The sequence below is a fragment of the Rhinichthys klamathensis genome, unplaced genomic scaffold (genome assembly GCF_029890125.1).
Source record: "Rhinichthys klamathensis goyatoka isolate OS25496 unplaced genomic scaffold, OSU_Roscu_1.1 h1tg000407l_1, whole genome shotgun sequence".
Lineage (NCBI taxonomy): Eukaryota > Metazoa > Chordata > Actinopteri > Cypriniformes > Leuciscidae > Rhinichthys > Rhinichthys klamathensis.
This window is the reverse complement of record NW_026606908.1, coordinates 912,319-939,284: the sequence shown is the minus strand read 5'-3', so window position 1 is coordinate 939,284 and position 26,966 is coordinate 912,319. Positions and strand designations below refer to the sequence as shown.

At 37.0% G+C, this 26,966-nt stretch overlaps 3 protein-coding genes across 4 annotated transcripts; 1 reads left to right on the top strand and 2 right to left on the bottom strand.

Moving 5' to 3' along the window:
* Positions 1 to 5,103: 5,103 nt before the first annotated feature.
* On the bottom strand, positions 5,104 to 9,885 carry them4 (thioesterase superfamily member 4). Of its 2 annotated transcripts, XM_056234915.1 has the most exons (7): positions 9,839 to 9,885; positions 9,360 to 9,619; positions 8,242 to 8,437; positions 7,962 to 8,124; positions 7,742 to 7,852; positions 7,492 to 7,616; positions 5,104 to 5,207 (listed from the first exon to the last, which is right to left on the bottom strand). In XM_056234915.1, the coding sequence occupies exons 2-7, from the start codon at positions 9,513 to 9,515 to the stop codon at positions 5,158 to 5,160; spliced, it is 801 nt and encodes a 266-aa protein (XP_056090890.1). In that variant the 5' UTR covers positions 9,516 to 9,619; positions 9,839 to 9,885; the 3' UTR covers positions 5,104 to 5,157. The 2 variants fall into 2 exon arrangements, with proteins under 2 accessions (XP_056090890.1, XP_056090889.1); XM_056234914.1 differs by lacking the exon at positions 9,839 to 9,885 and having other exon boundaries at positions 9,360 to 9,822.
* Positions 9,886 to 16,489: 6,604 nt separating this feature from the next.
* Positions 16,490 to 21,599, bottom strand: si:dkey-87o1.2 (uncharacterized protein LOC796684 homolog). The gene is made up of 4 exons (XM_056234872.1): positions 21,077 to 21,599; positions 17,045 to 17,099; positions 16,806 to 16,923; positions 16,490 to 16,696 (listed from the first exon to the last, which is right to left on the bottom strand). Exons 1-4 carry the CDS (start codon positions 21,371 to 21,373, stop codon positions 16,672 to 16,674), a joined length of 495 nt encoding a protein of 164 aa, XP_056090847.1. The 5' UTR covers positions 21,374 to 21,599; the 3' UTR covers positions 16,490 to 16,671.
* A 1,438-nt stretch (positions 21,600 to 23,037) lies between these two features.
* On the top strand, positions 23,038 to 25,101 carry zgc:174935 (uncharacterized protein LOC796019 homolog). The gene is made up of 4 exons (XM_056234867.1): positions 23,038 to 23,634; positions 23,836 to 23,890; positions 24,288 to 24,402; positions 24,701 to 25,101. Exons 1-4 carry the CDS (start codon positions 23,338 to 23,340, stop codon positions 24,828 to 24,830), a joined length of 597 nt encoding a protein of 198 aa, XP_056090842.1. The 5' UTR covers positions 23,038 to 23,337; the 3' UTR covers positions 24,831 to 25,101.
* The last annotated feature ends 1,865 nt before the right edge of the window (positions 25,102 to 26,966 follow it).

Here is a 26,966-nt window from a genome sequence, read left to right as displayed (position 1 = left end):
TTTAAAATATTGAGGCTAATTGTGATTGATTGATTGATTGAAAAAAAAGAATTGGAGAGTGAATAAATACGTTTTTGCATTATATTTAAAGCTGCCGTCTGTAACTTTTTTGGGTTAAAAATTATCCAAAATAAATTGAGCAAGTACATAACCAACCAGTGTTCAAAACTATCTGCTTGCATTAGCTCGATTCAAAACAGTAAGCTTGTAATAATGTTTTTAATTCCAGTGGTACTGGTGGATTTCCGCGGGAGATTCGAGCATGTCTTTGCGATAGCGGATCCAGAAAGGTTCCAAAGACAATCACCAGTGACAACTAAAGATTCACCCGCTGTAAAATGCAAAAGACTTTGCAGTGGCTACAGAAAAAAAGAGACTTTCCATGCGAAAACAAGGATAAATATCGAAAGGGCATTAAATGTAGTCACGCGATGCTGATGTTGTAACGTTAACAATTTGAGAACAAAGTATAATTTGCACGGTTTGACGTGACATGATAAGCTATCGTTAGATTTAATCAGCGCGATTTACTGCAATGCTTTTTTCCCTTAGTTGGTCAGAACAAAAGTGGATGTTTCTTACTTGTTCAGAGGACATTTTCCAGTGAAAATTCTTATGTTGGTCATACTTCCAAAAAGTAGAATCTGTGATTCCGAATGACAGTATCCACACCGGCGCGGTGACTGACAGCCGCACATTCTCCTCAAAACATTGGATTCATCCACGCTGTGCCGTGCCGAGGCACAACCCACGTAAAGTTGATAATTCCGCATATAACTAATAATTCCGCAGATTTCGAACAGAGAGGAAAAACTACGGACTGCAGCTTTAAATATTATATTATATATATTATATTTAAATATAATGCAAAAACTTTTATTTTTTTTATATTGTTAATAGTACAGAAACCATTTTCCATTTTTAACCTCAGAAACCTCATAGAGTTTTGAAAAGTGGTTGTATTTAGCAAATATTTATTTATTTATACCTATTTTATATTAATATAATTTTTTTTATAAAACATTAAAGGTTTCTGGGGTTAAAATGGAAAAGGTTTATGTACTATTAACAGTATTACAAATAAGTCTTTGCAATGTTTATTTTCAGCTGCATTTGTAATAATTATTTTTATTTAATTACATCTATTCGCTCTCTTTTCAATATATACTATATATATATATATATATATATATATATATATATATAACTGGCTGTCTATATATAAACACAGCCAGTTATTCGTAATATAAGTGAGTGATGGGACAGAGAGGATTTAGTGCTTACATGTGCATAGGTTGAATATCAACAAGATCAGTTGGTCATTGCGTGCACATGAACATGAACACGCACACACACACACACACACACACACACACGCAAACAAACACACAGACACACACCTCAGACACACACCTGCAATCTCACTCACGTGTATAGAGATGTGCACACATGCACATGGCCCTGTGGTGGATTTTGGGCTGCTTTCAGCTTCGTGCTCCAAATAAATAACCCAGTTTTATTGACACAAATAGAATCTGCCAGGAGCGAAACAGGGGTAAAGAGTGTGAGAAAAAAAAGAGAGATAGGTAGCTAGATAAAGTACAAGTTCAGTTTACTAGGTAAACTTTGCAATGCATCCGCTAATGGGGTGTATGGTGTGACTGTGAACGTGTCTAGAATAACAAGCATATGTTCAGACTGACGAGCACAGGACAAAGATTAGTGTTTGTTTGGCAGAAATCTGTCACGGGAATAGGTGTGTGGTGAGTCTACATGGGTGTGTATAAAGTGGTTTCAGGTAGTTTGGTTACATAATGATTACATAATGATTTGGTTACGTATGTATGCATATTATCACACTGATTGCATCAATGACATCAGCTCGTTTTCTTTCAGATACAAAATATGAACTGAAAAATAATTTTTTTTTTACATGTCTACCTACTACCTCAGTGTAGAGTTTGGACTCATCATTTACAAGTGATAAAGGTTTTTCTATCCTAATACTAAGTGCAGAATTCCTCCCTGTAAATAATTGCCACACAGGAAGATTGTCTGACATCACTTCCTGTTTTAAGACATAACAAGGGACTCCCCCGTCCTTCTACAAATTAGATGGAGTTCACTGTGCCTTTAAACGGTGGCATTCAAAGCACTAGCTTTGATGGAAAGTCCTCAACCAAACATTTCAAACATTTTGATTGACACAATCGTGATTTTTTATTTTACTTTAATTCTAATATTAAGTGTGTAAAGCTTTTTTGGCTGCCTGGCTGAAAGTTACAGATGGCCCCTCTCATTTTCTTGCCATTTCCGTTGTCACTCTCAGACGGTACAAGTGGTCATACAGAGTAAGTTAGAGAGCTGCAGACAGTTTTTAGGCCACCTCGGAAGTTAGCATCATCACCCTGGTTTCCTCAACAAAATCTAATAAGATTTTTCCTTTGGCTTTTGGATTAATGAAAAAAAATAAGCCCTGTGACCAACAAGAAGTTTATTATTATTAGGCCTTGTTCATCATGGTAATTTCAATAAGAACTTTTATGAATTTTGAAACCTATAATACAATCGCCAGAAGCAAAAAGCTAAATGTAGACTAAACAAACTACACCACAGTTGCATGACTTCAACATCACTTTAGGCCTACCTTAGAGTTTAGGACAGCTCCTTGCAGTCTTTATTGTAAAATATTCAAGTCTTTATTGTTTGATTTTTAAGACAAGTAAAACCTTTTAAAAAAATCACAATGGGGAATTACTGATGTATTTAATGTCGTAAAATAAAAGATGAAAATATATTGCGCTTGTGTTTACCACAGACCAGCTGGCATTTAACCAAAAACCAAGTGCTAATATGCTAACTCGTTTCCAGGTTTTTGGCCTACAAAAATACGTCATCCCTACAGACTTCACAGCTGAGGTCACGCGGCTTAATTGGGAACGGAAACAGCGACATCTTCTGGATAGAAAGCGACATTGAAGATAGGTTCCCTTAATTAGTTCACCAAAAAATTCAATTCTGTCATCATTTAGGCTACTCATCCTCAGTTTGTTCCAAACCTGTATGAGTTTCTTTCTTCTGAACACAAAAGAAGGTATTTTAAAGAATGTTGGTAACCAAACAGTTGACGGTAGGACGCCGTTGACTTCCATAATATGGAGAAAAAATAGTAGGTAAGCCAATGGCTACCGTTAACTGTCTGGTCAGTGGTTACCAACATTCTTCAAAATATATCTTCTTTTGTGGTCAAACTCATAGGCCTACAGGTTTGGAACAACCTGAGGGTGAGTAAATGATGACAAAAAAATATTAATTTTTGGGTTAACAATATATCCCTTTAATGTTTAAATGCATTTGAAGGACCCTCTTTCAGAAATTAGAAACACTCAGTGTGTTTGAGGTGGTCAGATGCAAAAATTTACGCTACAACAGTGTGACATAACAGTCAGTTTGAAAGCTTGGTTTCTTCAAATGCACTTTTTGCAGTTTTGCTGAGGTCGATTTTTATTTATTATTATTTTTTTTAGATCTGAAACAACATATTTTCTATTGTACAATGACCTTTTATTATATTTGATTCTTCATAACCCCTTGAAGGACTGAATGAAAGTCAGGCATTTTTAATCAGCATACATGTTCATTGTGTGGGTTAGCCTACATCACTCACATTTACACAATACAGACATTAGTGCTATAGGTGTGGTCTAAAGATCGTTTTGGTCTATTCTTGTGTCTTAATGATGACCATAAATGACGAAGTATTTATTAATCCAAACAGAGAAGGAATGAACGGAATGAATCCTTGTCTTTCTCTTATAAAACTTCAAGCATCACCTTTTCTGCTCTTTCTGAAAGTTCAGGTTGTGGAGATTGAGCTCTTGTTGGAGAGTTGGTACAAAATGCAGCAGGAAGACCCCCTCAGGAAGTTTTTTGGCTTTTAGTATGAATAGCCTTACCGTTATCTATAGTTTCAGGCAGTATAAATTTGCTTTCCATTGGGGTGAATGAAGTCTGGTTTCAGATTAGTCACCGCCTCAGCGCACAGGAAGGAGAAACGCCATCCTCGATGACGCAGTGTTGAGAGACCGAGTCGAAAGGGAACTCCAAGTGAGTGGTGAAATAGGGTGGACCTCTTTTTTTTGTCTTTTTTTTTTTGTCTAACATAATGTAGTAATGAAGGCATGTTATAACTTCCCTAGCAATACTAATAAGGTAACTGCACACATTTCCATTTATAACAATTTCCACACTGATTGATTGATGGCTTGGTCCCCCAGTGTACTTTCTCTGCCTTTTAGAGCTGCCAGTAACCAAGAATGGCTCAATTTCAGAGCTCCCTTTCTCAAGCTGCACCGGTTGCAGAGCTTCTTGCCCTGTGATGTTCCTGTCACTGCCCAGAGGTTCCTCATGGACCTAATCAAAGTCAGTGAACCTCATGACCTTTCCGGTCCCGGTCACTGTCATAGCTCAAAGTCAGCAGCCAAAAATGCCTCAGTCCAGGCAGGGCTGGTGTCATGGCCACTTCAGTCCCAGAAATCCCTTTCTTGGTCCACTCACAGGCATTCTTTAGGCAGCTGTGGTTGGAACCTCAAATTATCCAAAAAGGGTTGTTTCAATTTTGCACATTTTCAAAGGAAATTTCAAAACACAACCAGACATTTTTGAATAGTGCTTTAATGGGATTAATAAAGGCAGTTATGAATGTGTTATTCCTTACCAATAACAAAAAGGATCATTTAAATGCACATCTTTCGATTTATAACAAAATGTAAATTCTATTTAACACAATATAAATATAGCACTGCTAAAATATATATTACAGAGTTTTTCATTTTAAATACTTCTGATGCTAAAGAACCTAATTGTCACCATGATGAATAAAAAGTTAGTAACAAAACTTTTGTTATGCAAACATTTTTTTTTTTTAAATATCATATCAATAAATAAACATGGTTAATAGTATTTAGTTTTTACAATAAAAATGAGGTAGCCACATGTAACAGTTACATGCATACCCTTCTGAATACCTCATTCTGAAAACTGAAGTAAAACATCAACTTGATTAGTTGTTCATTGTGCACACACACACACATTTCCATACACATTTGCATACAGATATGCACACAGATGTGCGTGGCTCTGGATTCCAGGCTGCTGTCAATTTCGTGTTCCAAATAAATGGCCCACACTTATTGAAACAAATAGAGCTGTGAGGCAAGAAAGAAGGGGAAAAAGAGAATGTTAAAAAACAAAGGGTTAGAGATAGCACATAATATAAGTTTGCAGGGCTTGACAGAAAGGACCGTCTCAGGGCCAGCGTGAAAGACGCTTGGGACAGTTGATGGAATTGTCACTGACTAGATTAGACATTACATTCATCAACTCGCACATCAGTTGTGGTAAATGGAAGCTCAAGCATGTTTGCTTGACGTGCAAGAAACAATGAGGTTAATTGTCGTGCGTTACGCAGCATGTTTGAGCTTCAGGATGAACCAATGAGGTTCATTCTTGTGTTACGCAGAACGTTTGAGCTTCAGCAAGAGTTTTTTTTTGGCGATTCAAGCAGGTTCAAATGAGCTTCTGTTGAAGTTCACTGATCAATGTTTATATATGAATAAAAGCCTAAATTCAATCTGTTCATCATTTAAAGTGATTGAGTCTCTTCAGAAAATTTGGACTAAACCAGTCAATTCATATGGATTATTTTTACGATCTCTTTGTGAACTTTTTGAAGCGTCAAAGTGGTAGTTGTTTAGCTGTCAATAAAGGATCCGAAAGCTCTCAGATACCATCAAAAAGATCTTTATTTGTGTCCTGAAGATGAACGAAAGTCTTATGGTTTTGGAAAGACATGAGGGTGAGTAAATGATGACAGAATTTTTATTTTTGAGTGAACTATCCCATTAACATCTATTTAACAGAAGCATTCAAGTAAAAAATAAAGAAATTGAATCAAATGTAAAAAATAATCATTGCATAGACATTAATGTATTCACTACAAATAAACTGATTATTATTAAACTTTTTAGAGTGGCGTATCCCCTGAGGAATTTAACATTCTTCAGAATGAACAGCAAACATCAGCATTTTTTTTATGTACCCCCTTCTGTAACCACACGTATCCCCAGGGTACTCATACCTCAGTTTGGGTTAATGTTACACATCCATTTTCTCCCCAACAGTTTACGTTGACATCAGACAGGGGTCTCCCTACCCTACCCTCCCTACCTACCTGCAAAGTTCAGATCCAACACACCTAATTATCAAGTGCTCCTGAAGATCTTAATAAGCTGCTTCAGTTGTGTTTGATCAGGGTTGGAGCTGAACTTTGCAGGAAGGTAGAGCTCCAGGAACAGGATTGGGCAGCCCTGACTTAAGACATAACCGACTATGCTTTCGTGAATACTCACCAAGGCAGATATTTTGAAATAAGTATCTGACTGTTCAAGCGCAATACGCTGCGAAAAAGAATTGAATTCGGGATCACATTGTGTAGAGAGGCCTCTTTCTGTGTGCGCTTCGGGTGTGTCAGTCAGAGCAAGTAATGCATCGAGATCTTTTCTGTGGCTTATTGCGCTTAACTCTTTTTAACATCAAGCATGTGCCGCACTTTATTTTCTCATTCATGCATGTTCTTTCCACGAAAAACTAAATGTGTCCAAATATCTGCTTTCAAGAGGTTAGGTGCATTATCTGGGAATGTCAGATGCAAATGCTTTGCTTCCCATAATAGACTGTGACATGTGATAAGGGAACGATTGTGTGACTGCAGACACATGAAACAATGTCTAACTAGTATATCAGCTGTGTGTTATTGCCATGCTTAAGGTAGGTAAAATGTGTGAAGTCAGTCTACAAGGATGTGCTTTTGATGTGGTTTAAAGATTTGATCAGTGTTTATGCATAGTTTCACAGTTGATGGCTCATTGAAATTAGCCTGGTAATACCAAACTCTGCTACTTTGCTTTGCTTCGTGTGGATGGCATATGGCATAATTGAAAAGTGTTTTCTTTCTCGCGTTGGGGGATGGGGCTTGTCTGAAGTATAAAATCATTGGTTACCCGTAAGCCAATCACATAACGCAATCACCTCTCTCTCCAACTTAAACATCACCTCCATTCAAAATGTTTAACAAACACTCTTCTTGTTCGGGCTTCAGTTTGCAAATGACGGGAATATTCTCCACAACGGAGCGAATTGCATCCCGTATCTCCATATCCGCGGTCGTTTTCTTTTTCCCTAACCTAAAATTCAATCTTAAACTCGGCGCTTAGCGTCTACGTCACAGCTCTCAGCCCGCCCTCTGTTTGTTGATTGGCCGGCTGTTTTCAGGCCAGAGGAAAACTGAGAGATAGGTCGCTATCTCAGACTGAGTACAGAAGCGAACTGAAATTGAGCGGAAGTACGAAGTCTGACGTAGTCAGGCTACATTGAAATCAGCTTGTTATCTTACATACATAAAGTGCATAAGTTTGTGTGTTTGCACTCTACCTGTGGCCTCAGTGTAGAGTTTGGACTCATCAGTGTTGGTCACTTTGCAAGTGATGAATGTTTTCCTCCCCTCTATTCGATCCAGAGCGCAGTGGATTAAAACCACACTGCCCAGAGGCATTGGACTGTACAGGAGAACAGAGTTCAACAGGTGAGATCACACATAATCAATCCCTAAAGCCAGTGTAAACTGGAAAAAATAAGCCTACAACTACAACTTAAAGACTGAAGTACTGAAACATTAGCTCACCTGCGGTAGTCAATGTTGAGATTGGCAGTCATAATGGGTCCTGACAGGTAACCAGCAAGAGAACCTGTCACTGTGTCAATCATGGTGGCTATGGCTCCACCATGGACATGCCTGAGACACAGGAAAAAGGTGTAACATCATTTCCTGTTCTCCCATTCACACAAATAAAAGGGTGGGATTCAATTTTGGGCAATAAGCGTAGAAGAGAGCTCTTCCTTACCCCGGTGCACCCTCTAGTAAACGTCCTGCCTGAAACACACAAACGCAGCTCTTCTCCTCCTTATTGACAAACACCACATATTCAAACGTTGCTCCTTGCTCTTTAACATTTCTTGTGAAAAGTCGAGCTTTGGCCTGGATGAGTTTGCTGAGGTGGATGCCGCCTACCAGACAGAAACAATGTGACATTTGCTCTTACACTCAATAGCATTACCATGTCATTTTATTTGACTGATTACAGTGACTAGAAGTAACCATGCAAATACATATTAATCACTTACCAGTAGCATATTTAATGGAGCGGTTGTAGCTGGGCAACTTCTTCCAAGGAGCCCTTTTTTTCTCCTCGCCATTTTCAGTGTCATTGTCACACAGTGCATTATAGTGATCGAAAGCCTTGCACATCTCTGGACTCCATGACGAGTTGGGCAGGCTGAAGTCCCGCGGCTGAAATGAGAACGGCCACAGCGACATCGTCTGGAGGACAAAGAGTGACATTAAAGTTAGTTTTCAATAAAGTAAATCAGAGCAGTGTTCATTCTGTAGTCATGTTTATGGGCAGGTCTTGTAGTGTTTGGTGTGCTGCCATCAATGGATGACAAATTTGTGTGAGTATATAATATATCCACATACACCAACACGGTAATAACTAATAATAAATTCAGCTTTGCATCACAGGAATAACTTGTATTTTAAAGTATATTAAAATAGAAAACCATTATTTTAAATTGAATTATTTCACAATATTGTTACAAAAGCTTTCTATTTTAAATCAATCCTGTTCTTTTTTTTAAATGCATATTAATCAAAAGAATCCTGAAAAAAGTATAACAGGTCATAAAAAAATTAAGTAGCACAACTGTTTCACGTGTGACACTGAAGACTGGAGTGATGGCTGATGAAAATTCAATAAATTATATCTTAATGTATATTCAGATAGAAACCATTATTGCTTTTTTCCTGTATTTTTGATCAAAATAAAATGTTCTGTATTTTTGATCAGGTTTGAAGAGCATAAGAGACTTTTGACCGATACTGTGTGTGTGTGTGTGTGTGTGTGTGTGTGTGTGTGTGTGTGTGTGTGTGTGTATATGTGTGTGTATGTGTGTGTGTGTATATGTGTGTGTGTGTGTGTGTGTGTGTGTGTGTGTGTGTGTGTGTGTGTGTGTGTGTGTGTGTGTGTGTGTGTGTGTGTGTGTGTGTGTATGTGTGTGTGTGTGTGTGTGTGTGTATATGTGTGTGTATGTGTGTGTGTGTGTGTGTGTGTGTGTGTGTGTGTATAAAATGTAGCCATCCATTGATGGCAGCACAACAAACACTAGACCCGCCCATAAACATGACTACAGAATAAAAATGAATTATCAGCAGTTTAAAACAAATGGGAAAATGAAAACTTTACCGAGATAGGACTGCTGGTGTTGAATGAGGACTGTGTGTGCCTGTGTGTCTCTTTAGAGAGCAGCTGATTAAACGAGACTCCGTTCAGTCCATTAGAGATCCGCTGCTGTCCGTGGAGGAGGAGGCCAAGTCTTCTTCTCGCTATCTGCCCCAACATGCTGACTGTAAAGCAGTCTGTTTTCAGAGGAATGTGGTGGCCGTCAATCCAGAACAAACACAGCAGATGTGTTATTCTTCTAGACAGGATAAACGCCTAAATATCTAATATTCAAATGAATGTGACTTTCTTTTACATGATGTAACGTTAATTAACTGAAGGCATTTCCACACACGCTCTGTCAACAGAACCCGCAAACAAGCGATAGCCGCTTAGTCCTTTTTAAGCAATAAACTGGAAAACGAAAGAAAGCCTTTATCAATTAGTTAGCGATATAACATTGTATAAAAACGACAGCCAACTTTAACGTGGATGGGAAATACCTGCCGGTGAACTGTGTGACTTTCACATTCACGGACGTCATCGGTGATTGGCTAATACACGCACGCGGAGTGAAAACGCGTGTCATTGTAACCACGTGACAGTAATTCATACGTCTGATTGGTGGGCTGAAGTGTTACAACATCCTGTGTGTCTGTTGCCACAACAATCCGTGATTCCCGTACTTTCAGCGCACTGCTGGAATCTACTGTTTTTATCATTTTACATTTAGTTTACCTGCATCTGATGCACAATGTTTGGTCGAGAGGCGCGTTCAACAAACAAGTGTGTGCAGAGAGAGAGGGACAGAATAAGGGTAGGCTACAGAAATGCTGTTTGTCTTTTATAACTTTACAGTCGCAGGGTCCCCAGAATAAGAAAAGATTAATAATAATAACTTAAATGACATGAACTAAAATTACTATATTATAAAATTATTAACATACACTATCGTTCAAAAGTTTGGTGTCAATACTACTAATACTTTTATTCATCAAGGATGCGTTAAACTGATCAAAAGTGCCAGTAAAGACAATTATAATGCTGTACTTTTGAACTTTCTGTTCATCAAAGAATTTTTCCACAAAAATATTAAACAGCACAACTGTTTTCAACTGTGATAAAGACAAGAAATGTTTCTTGAGTATCAAATCAGCATATTAGAATGATTTCTGAAGGATCATGTGACACTGTCCAGATGGTGCTGAAAATTCAGCTTTGCCATCACAGGAATAAATTACATTTTAAAATATATTAAAATAGAAAACATGCATTTTAAATTGTAACAATATTTCAATTTCAAATTTAGCCGATTATTAATTAAATGTTTGAACATGTCGTGTGTTTTATATCTTCTCAAACCCTCAGTACATGTAGTTTTATGCTTATGTTTAACAGCTTTCTTTCTTTTTTACAGAAAGCTGAAGAGATCTCGGACAGGACTGCTGAGCTGGATACGTGTGTTTAAGTTGATTTAAAAATCGTGACGTTTTAAGATTTAGTCTTTTAGAAATTTAAAAGAAAGAAACATTATGACATAAAATGAATAAGAAATACTGCAGTAGGCTATTTTTATGTCTCTAATCCAGTATGGATCATTTAAATGACTCTGTCTTACATTAAGAGTTGAATACATCAGTAAATATATACTGATATACTATGTACTTGTTCCAGAATCAAGAGTGTGATGTTGAAAGCTGAATTTGAGTGTCTCGGCCTTGCTGTTTATGAAAAAGCCCTGAAACGCATAGAGAGGACCACACAGAGAGAGACGGAGTTGTGGAATACCTCTCTCACTCTGGTCAGTAGAGATATCTGTGACTTTCTTGAAAAAATCTACTGTGAGAGTGAGTAATTGATGACAATATTATCATGTTTGGGAAAACTAACCCTTTCAAAGAGTAGTTGCAATAACAGTATATCATCAGTAGGGGGTGGTATAAAGACACGAGCGAAGTCAGATTGAATCAGGAAATACATTAGGCCTAGATATTTGAGATTCAATGTGGTCTTCTTACGGAAGCTAAAGTTAGTCAAACATTGTTCAGCTTAAGGTTTCTCTGGTCAATTTTCAGTTAGTAGGTTTATTTGTCCCAGCTACTGAGAAAGACATAATAACAGCTAGACTACGCTACGCATACACCGAAAACGGTGAGTTCTGTCAACAGTTGTATTCGACAAACAGCAGGTGTCAAATGGAAACGATTCAAATGATTAGTTTTACTTTACTTTGTTTATCCACTTTTAATCCTGTAACAGACTGGACAAACACAGTTATCTTGAGTGCTCATCCTTATTGTGCCCATCTTGGTCGGTCCTATATGACAGCAAACTGACAAGTATAAGTAGACAAGTGTTGGAACAAATGAACCAATACCAAGGAACTGGAATTGTGCCAAATTTCATTGTTTGTTAAAAAAAAAAAAAAAATTCAGTCTAAGATTTAGGCCTGTGCATTTCAAATGTATGACAAATTTCCATTACATTGAACTGAATAGGCTACATGTGATGTATAGTTCTAATAAATACATGTTTTAATTTATTTATTTATTAACCTTTATTTAACCAGGTTATCTCATTGAGATTTAAAACCTCTTTTCCAAGAGAGACCTGGCCAAAATGACTGAATTGACAGCGCACAATAACAAATATGAACAACATGAACAACGTACAACAACATAAACAATCAACATTAGACTATTTAAAAGTACAATTTAAAACATGCTATGGATTTTAAAAGAACTAATTATTGATAGTTACATATTAAAAACAGTGACAGCAATTTATAGCATCTATTTAAGAAATACTATGTGTATTACAATACTACTATGGCAACTATAATTGTATTAAATAATATGCTTGGCATATAAAATCAATTTAAAATAATTTGTCTATTGTATAATATAAAGGATTTTTTTTTTTCGGTGTTGCCCAACAGCCAACTTGAGAATGTCGGAAATGTTAACAGTTGTTGGGATGTTTGTGAATCAGCTCTATTATACCCCACCTTTTCAGCATTGTTTCAATTTGTGGTATTTGCATTAAAGGAAGATGCAAATATAGCTTTGACTTGTAAATGTTGTTGATATTGACGGCAGCAGGAAAGGGTTATTATAGCATGTGTTTCTACAGGTAAGGAGAGAAGCGTTACGCAGTTTGCTGGAACAGGAGAGACAGATGCACATAAGAGAGCTGAGCAAGATTGACCTGGCCATTTATCAACAAAGAACATAAACCATAAACCATTAAAAACATATGCCCAAGTTCAGCCTTCAAATTCACAGCTTTCTAATATACATGTTTGTATATGACAGTTCAAATGAGTTTTTCTTCAAATGAAAGTTCCCTTTAAATTGAACCACTCCTGTGATCACTTAAAATCTTATATCAAGCTCATTTTGGTCTGGACAGTAAGATTACCGTATATCATGTTTTTATAAGTCTTTTATTTTCACAATGGCTGCATTTATTTGAAAAAAAATACAGGCTTGATAGACAAAAATATAGTAAAACAGTAATAGTATCCCATTGTTGAGTGTGCATTACTAATTAATTACTGCCATATTATTCCTTGGAAAAATTTAAGTAACAGATTACTTTTAATTTCTCTGTAATTTAATTACAGTTACTTCTGATGTATTTGTATTAAATACTGTATAAACTATAGAACTATTCTATATAAAACAATAGTGTATTTAACTTCCAAATGTAACCTCTAATGTTAAAATGTGTCCCTTGTCAGTTTAAGAATAATGTGTTCATTTTTATATTATTTATTGGAAAGAATTAAAAGAGCAGTTTCACGTCTTTCCTTGTATCTGTAACATTGAAGCAAGGACGAAGCGGAGAGAGAATCCACATGCAAGCACTACTTTAATAAAACAAACAGGTAATCCAGGGCAAACAACGGCACTCAGGACAGGAACAGGAAACCACTACAAGCAAACAACGACCGACAAACAACAACTGAAGCACAGAGGTTAGGCAAACAAGCTAAACAAGATAACAAGGGGGCGGGGCTAATTAGAAACACCTGGAGAGACTAATAAACAAGAAAAACTACAAAAGGACTACAAAACATGGCACAAGGAGAACACAAGACAGGAATCATGACAGTATCGTTTAACTGAGGTTGATATGGGATTTAGAAAGTAATAAGTAATACTTTTTTAGAGGGAGTAATTACAGTAATCTAATAACACTGTTGAAGATGTAATTAGTAGCCAGTAATTACATACTCTTTGGAGTAACTTACACGTTTTATTATCCTTCAGAAATTATTCTATTATGCTGATTTACGAGCTGATTTATTCACGCCATTATTAAGTGAAAACATTCACTATGGAAAAAAAAACTAAAAAAATTGGAACTATGGATAGTTGTGAGCAAACAACTTAACTTAAACTTAAAATGAACTTAAAAATATAAATATAGAATAAATATGGTAATCTGAAAATAGTCCTGTTTTTGATGTTCAGGAATTACAGGTTCCTGTTATTACTGTTGGAAGATCTATTCTTTTGAAAGAAAGGGAGGGTAAACACAGGTCTGTGTGTCCTTTTCTAACAACACGCATTTAAATTAGCTACCATGAAGAAAAATAATAGCGTTGGTAAATATGTACGTTCCCACCCTGAAGATCCTGCATTAAGCAACTTCTCCAATAATAGTAAAAGGTGAATTTCAAAAACCTTAAAGAGTGACTCGAACACTTACTAGAGACTGAGTAAAATGCCATGAATGTGGAAAAACAGGTTAACAGAACTGGAAGAATGGGACTATTGTCTAATACTCATTTGTATCATATGATAAAGCTCACAATGCAAGTCACTGCTCATGAATAAATTAAAACCGTTTAAACCGTTAAAATAAATTAGAACGTTTCTAAGACTATAGGCTATCTTTTTTATATATTTGTACAGTTGTGCTCAAAAGTTTACATCGCCTTGATTCATATTGTGTTAAAAAAAAAAATATTATCTTGTATTAAAAATGGTACAAACATTCGCTGATGCTCCGGAAGGAAACAAGATGCATTTTCGAGCCGGGGGGGGGGGGGGGGGGGGGGGGGGGGGGGACTTTGAACAGGATGAAGACGTCCAAATTTTTCTTATTTTTATCTTTTTTTTTTATCTTTTTTTTTTTTTTTTTCATTTAATAGGCCTACTGCCCTTTGGAAGCAACAGAAGATACTTACATGTTTCCCGGAAGACAAATCAAGTACAATTGAATTTACCTCGACATCAGTGAATGTTTAAACCTTTTTTTAATAGTTAATAGTCCGTTTGAATCCCTCAATTGTCCTCAGTGTGAAAAGATTACCTGCTGGAATAGGTTAAAATATGCAAAAGATGCTGTAAAACTGAAGAATTTGCAGGACCTGAAGGATTTTTCTGAAGAACATTGGGCAGGACAAACAAGAACAACCATCACAAAACAGTCGTGGATCATCCAGGTAACGATGCACAGTATTAACCTCTTCCACTCTAAGGCATATTTTGGAATTCCGCCTGAATTTAACACACCCAAGTTTAAATATTTACCCTAGACACATACAGTGTAGGAAATTTAAAAAGCTAGTGTCATTGTACAGAAAACCCTTCAGATTTATTAAATCAGATTGCAAAACTTCATAAATAGCATTGTATGCTTTTAAAATATTACATGACAATAAAACTTGTCCATCCTCCCACATATTTTTTTGATGGCCTGAACAGACACACCCCATCCTCCAACCCTCACGGATCCAAGATTACACACCTAATTTTCCTAAGAATCTTTGGTTTAAGCCGCTGCTGATTGCTCAAGTGAAATGATGCAATGCAAAAAAAGACTTCTTGCGGTTGAGTTACTGTATGATGAGCAAACAGACAATACCAGAGAGTAATATAGTGTTTGTTTAAGCATACACTGGAGGGGCAAAATGAAGCAATGTTGGGTGTGTTAGAAATTTCAGAAGCGAAGACTAGGAGACATGGATGTATCTTCAGCAGGATTCTTTATTGAGAACATGTGCTGTTGGCATCAATTCTAACTGTGGAAGCTATACACTGTAGTTCTATACACATTTTAGGGGACAGTCCTTACAAGTTAAGACAAAGCACTTAGGCGACGACCTTAAAAAGCATGCAAACGAAGTATTCGAGTATAGGAACCCAACCCAGCTTCTAAGGTTTCACAAGTCCTAATCCAGTCTCAGTAACCTGTTTTATTTGACACAATACAATACAACCTGTTTTATTTTTTACAATAAAGAGAAAAGGACTGGCAGGAATCTCTTGCAGATGAATAACAGAATTATTCATCTGATATCATCATCATAAACTTAATGCTTAGTTCAATGTACTTCACTTTAGTTTTTCATTTGATGTTAGGTCAAGACGTAGGATCAGCAGATCATAAACAGATTCTTAAATTTGTAATCCCACAGGGAAAACGCATTACAAGTAACACGAGATCAGTAATCAGATTACTTTTCCAAGTAACTAGTAAAGTAACACATTACTTTTAAATTTACAACTAAATATCGGAGTTACTTTGTCAAATAAGTAATGCAATTTACTTTGTTTTCCCATGTATTGACTGACACCTCTCCTGCCCACATGTTGAGAGAAATCGAAAATGAAGTGCAGAGGCGTTGTGTGTGAACATGATGGTTATTGTAGTTCTAGACTAACTGTAAGCAGGCATTTACTAATCTCACTTGCACAAAAAAAGATTCAGTATTCATCAAAATGCTTAAAAACAGTGAAATGCAAACTCAGAATATTACACAAACCTGCAATAATTAAATATGTTAAATAATGCAAATGTACTTTATGTATTTATCTCACTTTCAGGGCCGTAGGCAGGGGATCCGGGGTCCCGGTGCAGGTTGTTGCTGTGGGCCCCCCTCACCTGTTCCTTGTCCCACTCGTTTGAAATCGCAGGCACCTTCATGCATTACTTACTTTATAAAGTAACACCATTAGTATACTTTTTTTAAGGAGTACCGTAATATTGTAAGGCATTACTTTTAAAAGTAACTTTCCCCAACACTGAAAATAAATAATTAACGTAAAAAGGAAATGTGCAAAGCTTGACATTTAAAAAAAAAATAAAAAAATTTGCAACTGCCAAGTTTTTACAAAAACCAATGAGTCTTTTTTCCCACATCAGTCTTTATAACACATTTATTTAGTGCATTGTTCATAAAGAAGCACATCCATACCTTATTTTATGAAATAACATATTAAACAAAGTTTAAAAAAGGTGTGAAGAAGAAAGAAAATATACACAATCCCCATCCAGAACTTTTTTCCTGAGCACTCCCTGGACACTGACTTCTGAAATCCCTTCACAGTGCAATTGCGCACAACTTCCTATGAACAGACAAGCAAAAGGACCAGTGTTAAAAACATTCAGGTGATTCTGTAATTCAACCATTACAGTTCATAATCAATGGAATGAATTGAAATCAACAACTCTTACTTTGTCTCTTCCATTGTAACATCCACAAATTTGCAGATCTTTAGATCTCTCTCTAGAATGCTCTTTTTTAGACCCTGAATCTCTTCCTCAGCTTTCTTTTTTTCAGCTTCTTGGTCTCCTGCAGAGTAACATGTGAGATGAAACATTGACAATGAGCATTATATTATCCACATACCTTCTGACACTATAGTTCTTTAGTTCTATAATAAACCCCAGAAATAAGAGTAACTCATAATTACCCTTTAGTTTGTTAAGTGCTTCTTTTGCTTCATTGCTCTTCTTCTCTAATGTACCCTGAAACGGAGAGAGACAGACAGAGAAAGACTGTGAGAGCACGTATAAGCTTATGGTTTATGGTCAGACAAAACAGGAACACAGGGCTCAGTTTAACAGAAGAACAGACCCGTCGACAAACTTGATTTGCATAAATGCTGTAAAACATCCATGCAATGTAATACAATACTGTAAAGAATCCGAAAACATAAGCACATTCCAACTTTCAAGAGACTCATATTTTAGGAACCATTCAAATTAGAGCAAATATAGACGCCTAAAAGACAACACTATACTGTGCAGGTTTGTAAGATCTTTTGTAAGAAGTATCTTATGCTCACCAAGGCTGCATTTATTTGTCCAAAAATACAGTAAAAACCTTAATATTGTGAAATATTTGTGCAATTTAAAATGACTGTTTTCTATTTTAATATATTTTAAAATGTAATTTATTCCTGTGATGCAAAGCTGAATTTTCAGCATCATTACTGGGTCATTACAGTCTTCAGTGTCACACGATCCTTCAGAAATCATTCTAATATGCTGATTTGATGCTTACAATTTTTGTATTATTATTATTATCAATGTTAAGAACAGTTTGTTTTTGTGTGGAAACTGTGATACAGTGTTTTCTTTGATAAATAGCAAGAATAGAATTTAATACATTCTTGCTAAATACAAGTAATTAAAAATATATATATCTGACCCCAACCTTTTGACAGCTATTATAGTGCATGTGTGTGTGATCAAACTAACATATTGAAATTTCCCCTCGTACTTTGCGTTTATATTATTATCATTATTATAGAAGTAATGTATTTGATTCAGAAATGGCAAGCTGTCTATTGGTTCTTTGTTTTACTTATCTTGAACAGTTGCAAAACTGGATAGTTTTCATTCCATCTATAAACAGTGAGTTCCAACTGAATTGAATGTTTGCCAATTTAAACTTCATTATCACTTCTGGTGGTTTATTTAACCACACCAAAATAGCTTGCAAATGTACAATTCAACAAGTAACAATACAAACATTTGTTTTGCCCTATTGGCAGGAGTCACATCTCAAACCTGGATACTGTTTCATAATATTAAATATGATCATATAATGTGGAAATGTAATCATTCTGTGCCCCTGTAAATCTTTTGGGAAAGTCCTGTGTTTCTATAATTCACTGTTAATTACTTATTCAATTCATATTTATTTGTATAACGCTTTTCAAAATACATTTAGTTTCAAAGCAGCTTTACAGAAAATGCATGTGTCTACATTACAATTTAGAGCTTATGCTTTTGCGTTGATTAATATTTGAAGCATATAATGTGTATATACATGTATGAAAAAAAGAATGAATCCAGTTTTTCACCATTTTATCTAAAAAATTATTTTAAAGTGCAAATATTTTTGAATAGCTACACTATTCAAGTGTAATGTCAGAAAGAGTAAAAAAAAGAAAAAATAAATTAATATGTGTACCAGTGTTGGGGGTAATGCTTTACAAGTAACACAAGATAAGTAATCAGATTACTTTTCCAAGTAACTAGTAAAGTAACACATTACTTCTAAATGTACACCTAAATATTGTTACTTTGTCAAATAAGTAATGCAATTTACTTTGTTTTCCCATGTATTGACTGACACCTCTCCTGTCCACATGTTGAGAGAAATTGATAGTGAAGTGCAGAGGCGTTGTGTGTGAACATGATGGTTATTGTAGTTCTAGACTAAGGCCTATTTTTATAACCGCAACTTTTTTTTACGCGGTTCGGCCGATCGTCCACACGGAAACGCAGTATCAGGTCACTGAAACTGAACATTTTTGAAAACCCCTGCCAGGGTGAGGATTTTCAGATACGCCGGTTACAGTGTTGTCGTGTATACAGTAAAACCGGGGGTTTTGCCTTTTTTTGCTGACATCAGAGTGTGCGCCGTTATCCGCTGTGTTTGACGTCAGATTGTGCGCCGTTATCAAGGGGGTAATCCATCAGCCGGATTTTGAACCCTTGCGGGAGCCGCCATTGTAGCAGAACTTCACTTGCTGTTAGCATTCCATTGACTCCCATTCATTTTGGCGACACTTTGACAGCGAATAACTTTATATCTGAGGTGTCCAAAGACTTCATTTGTCCATTATTTATTTCTAAATAAACACTACTTTGTACCTTACGTTATGGCCCCGTAGAAGCCGTTTTAGTTAAAAACAGGCTAACGATTGCGTCATAACCACGCGACTTTATGTCGCACAATAGAGACATTACCGTATAGACAGGAGGAGAAGCTCGCAGGCAATCTTTTACTGTCTATGAGGCAATCGGGGGGACATAGAGGCATAAAGTCAAGGGAGAAACCCATAGATAGAGAGTCCATAAAAACAACGGGACAAAATATTTCAACAACGTTTTTGAGGAATTAGGTGATTCAGATTTGTTTTGCCACAGCTACTAGAAGATGTACAACTGTCAGACTGTCGTCACGCTCAGTTTGAGCCTGCGCAGTCGCTCAGACATCAGACAGGAAGTGCAATAATCGGGCTTCAAGTCTTCTTCGTTGAAATCAATGGGGTCGCTGTGTCCATTTCTTTTACTGTCTATGGCCATTATCTGCCTACCGGAACCGAAAATAACTTTTTGTTAGGCTTCTGATTGGCCAACATGGCTTTACGGTTAGGGTTATATCGCCGCCTACTGGTGTGGAAGGCTCTTGATAGCGTGTTTTTGCGTTTTCATGTAGATAGAGATTTTTTTTAAACCGAGCATATGTGTGGACGGGATTTTTTTTTTAAATGCAGGAGGAAAAACTCTGGTTATAAAAATACCCGTGTCCGTGTGGACAAGGCCTAAATGTGAGCAGGCATTTACTAATCTCACTTGCACAAAAACAGATTCAGTATTCATCAAAATGAATAAAAACGGTGAAATGCAAACTTAGAATATTATGCAAACCTGCATTAACTGTCCTAAATTACAAAATTGCCGATCCAATTCAACCATATTTTCTTCTGCGATCCAGAATGACAGCTTTGAAAGGTTTGTTTGAGCTGCGCCCTTCACTGTACAGGTGTGAATGTGCATTTCAGCCTGAGGCTTATTCATTTCACTTTTGGTGTGAAAGGACCTTTACATTTGCCAAAAATATAAGGGTTTTTTTATATTAAAAAACAAACAAGCAATCCCAGACCAGGTGAGGAAAAAGTAACACAAAAGTAACGTAAAGCATTAGTGAGTAAGAAATGCAAATAGTTACTTTTTTAGTGAGTAAAGCATAATACAATACTTTTAAAACTTTCCCCCAACACTGACTTGTATTCATAAAATTGATCAAAAGTGACACTAAAGGCATGTATAATGTTACAAACGATTTCAGTTTCAAATGAGTGCTCTTCTTTTGAACTTTCTATTCATCAAAGAATACTGAAAAAAAGTATCACGGTTTACAAAATATTACAAGCAGCACAATGGTTTTCAACATTGAGTATACTACGAAATGTTTCTTGAGCTACAAATCAGCATATATATAATATTAGAATGATTTCTGAAGGATCGTGTTACACTAAAGACTGAAGTTAATAATGCTGAAAATTCAGCTTTGAATCACTGGAATAAATTACATTTTAAAACATTAAAATAGAAAACAGGAATTTTTAAACTGCAATAACATTTCAGAATATTACAGTGTTTCCTGTTATTCTTGATCAAATAAATGCAACATTGGCGAGGAAAAAAAAAATCTTACCGACCCCTAACTATTAAACAGTAATGTATATAGCATTCCACGCCGCAGGACGTCAACTTCTCAAAAGGATTTAATGTCACCTAGCCTCATATCACAGACAAAAGAGCAATAAGGAGTTGCTGTGTGCAAAGGCAGAGAGAAATTCAGCACAAATGAATTAATCCAAATTTGTGATTGATCTAAAGTGAATGAATCAAATTCCATCAACTCTTGCCTTAAATCAGAAAATCACTGTAAAGCTCAACTGCTTCAAGATTATTTACAATACCTTGTCTGTATTGCAGGTGCCGAGTTCCTTTTCAGATGCAGCAGTGTCTTTCTTAAAGTCATCCCTCTGTTTTTTGAGCTGATCTCTCTGTGTTGTCAGAGCACTAAGCTTTTTAGTGATCTCGTCCACTTTCGTCTTGGCTGACATGATTCCATCCTCCTTAAACTTCACCTGTTCACTGGAAACAACGATGCGTGTTTGCAGGTTGCGGATGTTGAGCTCCTGCTGTACGGCCTGGTAGGCTATAATCAGCAGGGCACATAAGGCCAGGAAAACCATTACCGACATGCCTCTCATCCTGAGGAAATAAAGGTAGGAAGAGAGAGGAAGAGAAGACCAAGTGAGTTCCTCAGGGGACCGTTGATTTTGTTTTCTCTCTCTTTCTCTCTGTAGACACAGTCACTTGGTTCTCATGGCAGCAGCACCTATGCCGTCGAACGAAACTGACACAACTACCTGTCTTGTCTTCATGAAAAGTTCAATCTGAGCCGTAGACAGGTAAGCCTGTCATACCTGTACAACTGGATGTCCGGGTTTAAATAAACAAATGTGTGTGTGTGGGCGTGGGAGAGAGAGAGAGAGAGTGGGGGAGAGAGAGAGAGAGAGTGGGAGAGAGAGAGAGAGAGAGAGAGAGAGAGAGAGAGAGAGAGAGAGAGAGAGAGAGAGAGAGAGAGAGAGAGAGAGAGAGAGAGAGAGAGAGAGAGAGAGAGAGAGAGAGAGAAAACCTCAACACTTCCTTGATGCTGTTGCTGTGATCCCAGACCAACTTTTCCATATTCTCCACCCACCTTCGTGTCATCAAAGAAAAATAGGAAAACAATATAGCATAAACTATCAGGACTTTTGTTTTCTTGTTCCCATCAAATAATATATATATATATATATATATATATATATATATATATATATATATATATATATATATATATATATATAGCCTACACACACACGCATTTACGGTTCGCCCTTATCTCACACATCAACCCAACTGAGGTGTGGCATTAACTCACTATAAATTTGGTAAATCATTACATGGTTAAACAGGATGAACCGGGATAGTCTTATTTGCATGACTTAACCAACATGTCAAACTGTCCTCTGTGTCTCGAAACCCTTTTTTCCCCCAGCGAGGTTTAAGGTGCTCACCTGGTTCGTTGGGGTTTCAATACTCTACTGTGAAGGTTTGGCTCGACTGAAGTAAAAATTATTTTGTCCATCATTGTAGCCTACTTGGATTTCAATTCAAGTGGCAAGTTTCAGGCGTGATTAAATAGAATTTCTTCGATGTGTGATAATAGCCTACTTATTTATTTCATAAGCGACTTGGACGTGCGACGTGGTCGTACCAGAACCCGTCGGAACAAGCGTCCTCGCGTCCACGACTCGCTGAACCGACTCATTGAACGGAGAATCATTTCTGTCGGACACGAATATGTCCAATTCATAATAAGCTGCGAACTGATGAGCCAGTGAGTGAACAGATGACTTGACTGAAGTTAGGCCTACTTAGCAGAATGTTAAATAAACGTATTGTGTAGGCTATTGGAAATTATACGACTTTAATGAGAGATTTATAAACACATAGGTCCTAGTAGGCTACAGTGAAGTTTTTTTATACACTGGTCAATTGGAGATTTTAGGTTATTTACATAACTTTTCTTCTGTCAGATGGAAGGAAAACATTCAAAATACAGGCCATTTTCTCAAAATTTGTTTTTTATTTCTCATGCAATGAGCCTGAAATCATTCATTTGTCTTCTGTGGTCATGATGTAGGCTACATTATTTCCTGAATCAGTTTAACCGGTCCTTGAAACGAACTGTTCGAAAGAACCGATTCGGGGAGATGAGTCGGACTTTCCATCAAGCGTAACGTCCTACGTCTTATTTGCTCGACATCACTGTAAACGTACACCAATGCGGTCGGGGGGTGGGCGTGGTTTTAAACAGGTGGGCTGTGTTACCTGTATCGTCGGCTCCACTCCTTTCAAGCACCGCTCAGATACCAAGCGTTAAAATAAAACGTTTAACCAGGAAGGAGGCTATTTGAGCATTTATTTATCTTTCACTTGCATATTTTATTATCTATCTCGGTTAATATCACCGAGAATACACAGCGTCAGCTCTTCAAAATAATGCAACAGCCGTCGTGTTCTGGGAGGTGTTAGTATCTGCGCCAGCCAGGTAACTCTGATCCTCTGTACACCTGCACGCGAGAGACAGGATCTGAAACAGGTCCAGCTTCCTCTTGAGTCCTCCATCATGAAGTTTCCAGCATTGCTGTTGGGTTTTGTCTTGGTGTGCTGTCTGGGCATCGCTGGCTACATCCATAACAGACGGAAGCAGGAACTGCATCTGAATAAACAGGCTTCATTTCTAGATATTAAATTCAGAGTGACCAGGGATGTTCTGGGGGAATACGAAGATCAGTTGATCCTGTCCAACACAGAAATTGAAAAGATTAAGACAGAGGTGGATGCTCTAACCAAAGACGTGTCCCAAGTTAAGACCTTAGTGGCTCAGAAAAAGAGTGACGCTGATAACTGTAAAGGAGACCAGGTGAGTGGAATATGGAGGGATTTTTGTAATGTTTCATTTTTATATTCGCTCAACAATTCATATTCATCTTAGACCTTATTTAAATGCTTCATTGTATTACTATTATAACTGCCTGTATACCTTCAAATACAATGTCTCAATTGTAGGCCTAATGACACTTGTGGTTTATTATAATAACCTCTTTAATTTTTTCTTCTCCAGAAACGACTCACAGATGAAATTGCTGCTTCAGAGTCAGAGAAGAAACAAATCCAGGGTGAGTTTATTTTCAGTTTTAAAAGAAAACTGTAGGCTATGGAAATGTCGAAAATATTGACCAAAAGTAGTATGGAGTAGAAAAACAGCTATTTATGTTCACCCTGCATTGTATATCAGATTAACTATTTGTCATTGATTGTCAATTCCTATGACAATACTCAATACTGCCCCCCGGCGGCAACAATTGCAAGTCAGTCGTGCCTGGATAAATGCCAGCTAAATAAATAATGATGTATATTGTCAGTCTTTGAGTTTTGAAATTGTGCAATTGATTTATTTGTGTTTTAAAGATGTTGACAATAGCCTACGTAATTGTTCGTTTTGTCATTGTTTGTTTTGCTTTGACCTGCTATTGAAAATATCCTCTCAGACATTTTTCTGTTTTCTGTTCCTAGATGAGTTTGTCAAGGATAAGTCTCATTGGGTAACGGAGGATGCTTCTCTAAAAAAACAACTGGAGCAGGAGAGCGCACTCTGCAAGTACATCGACAAGACCTCTGAGGAGGGAAGGTGAGTGGATTTGTATGACAGAATCATTTGTTATGGATCTCCAATCTCATTTAACTATCAGAAAACATGAAGTTAGTTGTGGTTAAATATGTGTAGAACTTGTTTGGTCATTGACAGCCATTGTGTGCTCTGTTCAGAATGTACATATTAACCTGAAGCCTTAATGGGGATTTCACATTGTTACATATTTAAACTTAAAATTGAAAGATTCTTTCTTTTTTTTTATGTAATTGAAATAGAAAATCGATAAAGAGCATTCCATTAACGTTGCTTAACAATACTCCTTTACTTCTCCAAGGAAACTGTGTAACATAATTGAAGAGCCCAAAAAGTCTGAGGCAAAGGAACCGGCAGCAGACAAACCCATGCCTGAGGAAAAAAAAGTTGAAGCGCCAGTAGCTGAACAGCCAAAAGTAAAGGTGGAGTGAAGGAAAACCAAGTGGATTGAGTACGTGTGTGTTAAGGAGACGGAAAACAATACTATGTCAGTATCCGCTGGAGAATTGAATAGGAAGATTAGCTAAAGCTGAACATCTTGCTTGGGTTGATCTCCAACATTCCACAAGCACCTCTCAAATGACAGACACACACTTTCTCAACCATGCACACAACAAACCTGGGTTTGAAGTTCGACGGGTCGGATACCATCATGCGTTCTGTCATATTCCTGGTCTGTTTTGGTTTATAAGAAATATGGGATGACACTTTCAGCTGCATATCTGCTATATCAATTGATTTTGTTGTCCACTTTATTCACAATTAAGTTATGACATTTTCTTTGATCATTTTTTTTTCCTTTCCTTTTTTATACAGTCAGGTTCCTTTGCTTTCTTGGGTGTGTTTGTCCTTTTAAAATTTCTTTATTTCTTCTTTATTTTTTGCCCCCGTTACAGTGTCATTATGACCCTCCCTCAGGCTCATGCATACATGCCCGCTTGTATCGACCAATGGGAAAGCTCTGACCCTCTTACTGTCACTCCTAATTATCCTCACCCTGTTACCCCAGTTACTATTGTTATATAGTCCTTACAACGAGCTTAACCCATCAGGGGCTTCAGTGGAGCAGTTATGAAGTTCAAAGGGTTGCTCTTCAGTGTCATTTGTTATAAGTTTTGGGTTTTATTCTGAAATATTGTGATGCTTAATGTAAAAATAAAGGCTGAGTTTGGTTAGACACTCCCTTTTATGTATTCTTCCAGTAAATGGATGGTTACTCTGATTTAAAATGTTTGCCTAGTCATTGTAATCTAATCTTAAACAGTGTCTTGACAGCTGAATATGTCGTTCTAGGTTGTTTAACCAGTTTGATGGGTATGTAAAAGTAATATCACAATAGGTTTTTCATGTGACATCCAGTTTGAGACAAGACACGACAGAAGTTTTAATATACAGCACCACCTTCTGACAAATCCTTGGCAGTATTTATACATTTGTGTGTTAAACGGAACTGGAATATTCCGGTTTCAATAGAAGTTAAGCTCAATGAAGAGCATGTATGGCATAGTTACAGACATTTTTAGATTCATTTAGCATTTTCTAAGGATTTAATAGCAGAAATGTGCAGCTTATTATTGTATAAATTCACTTGCATAATGGTTTTTAAAAGATTAGTTCACATAAAAATGAAAATTCTGTCATTATTTACTCTTCCTCTTGTCGTTCCAAACCTGTTCAGTGGAACATACAAGAAGATATTTTGAGTATTAAATGTCTTAATGTTTTTCTCTAAACGATGGAAGTCAATGGTAACTTGTGGGGTTGTTAAGGGTGTGGGAGATCAGCAGAAGAACAGAAAACAGCTGTTTCAATGGCGTTAAAGTGCGTGAATAACGGTTGGTATACTCTGCCTTTATAAACCCAATTCCACTGACTTTTTGTTCTTCAGACCGTTGACTTCGGACTGTCTGAACAAACCTGACATAGAAGTTCCTCGCCATAGAAAAGCACTTCTTCAGTGGACGGCATTACAAGCTGCTATTGTGAACGTGGCCGTAAATTATATATTGTTAATAGGAAGCATCACAAAAAAAGAGTTTATTTAAATTAAAAAAATTATGTTCTGATCAATCATTCTCTCATCCTGATCTTTTTCGACCGTCATCACACGGTCTTACCTTCAATGATGCCATTCTGGCATCACAAAAATGTTCATCTTTTTGCTTTTCAAAGAGTGTCAGCCATCTTCAGGCTGTGGGTACAAAGATCCTTCTATATCTGGACAATTGGTTGATCTGTGCACCATGAAGGGTAACACGGTTATCTACCCTGGCGCAATCTTACTGCTTAGGCACGTGTTGGTGCAGTTCCAAAAATTTGTGGGGATGATATCGGCAGCAATAAAGGTAGTACTTCTGGTACTGCTCAATGCACAACCACTGCAGTGGTGGATCAACAAATTTCCACTCCACCCCAAATTACACAGGTGAGTGAAGTTGAAGGTCACATGGAAATGTGTTCAGGCTCTGCGTCAGTGGATAAACAAAGGGAGATTGAACCAAGGGGTTCCTACAAGCAAGGAGAATGGTGGTGACAATGGATGCTTCTCTGACTGGTTGGGGGTGACA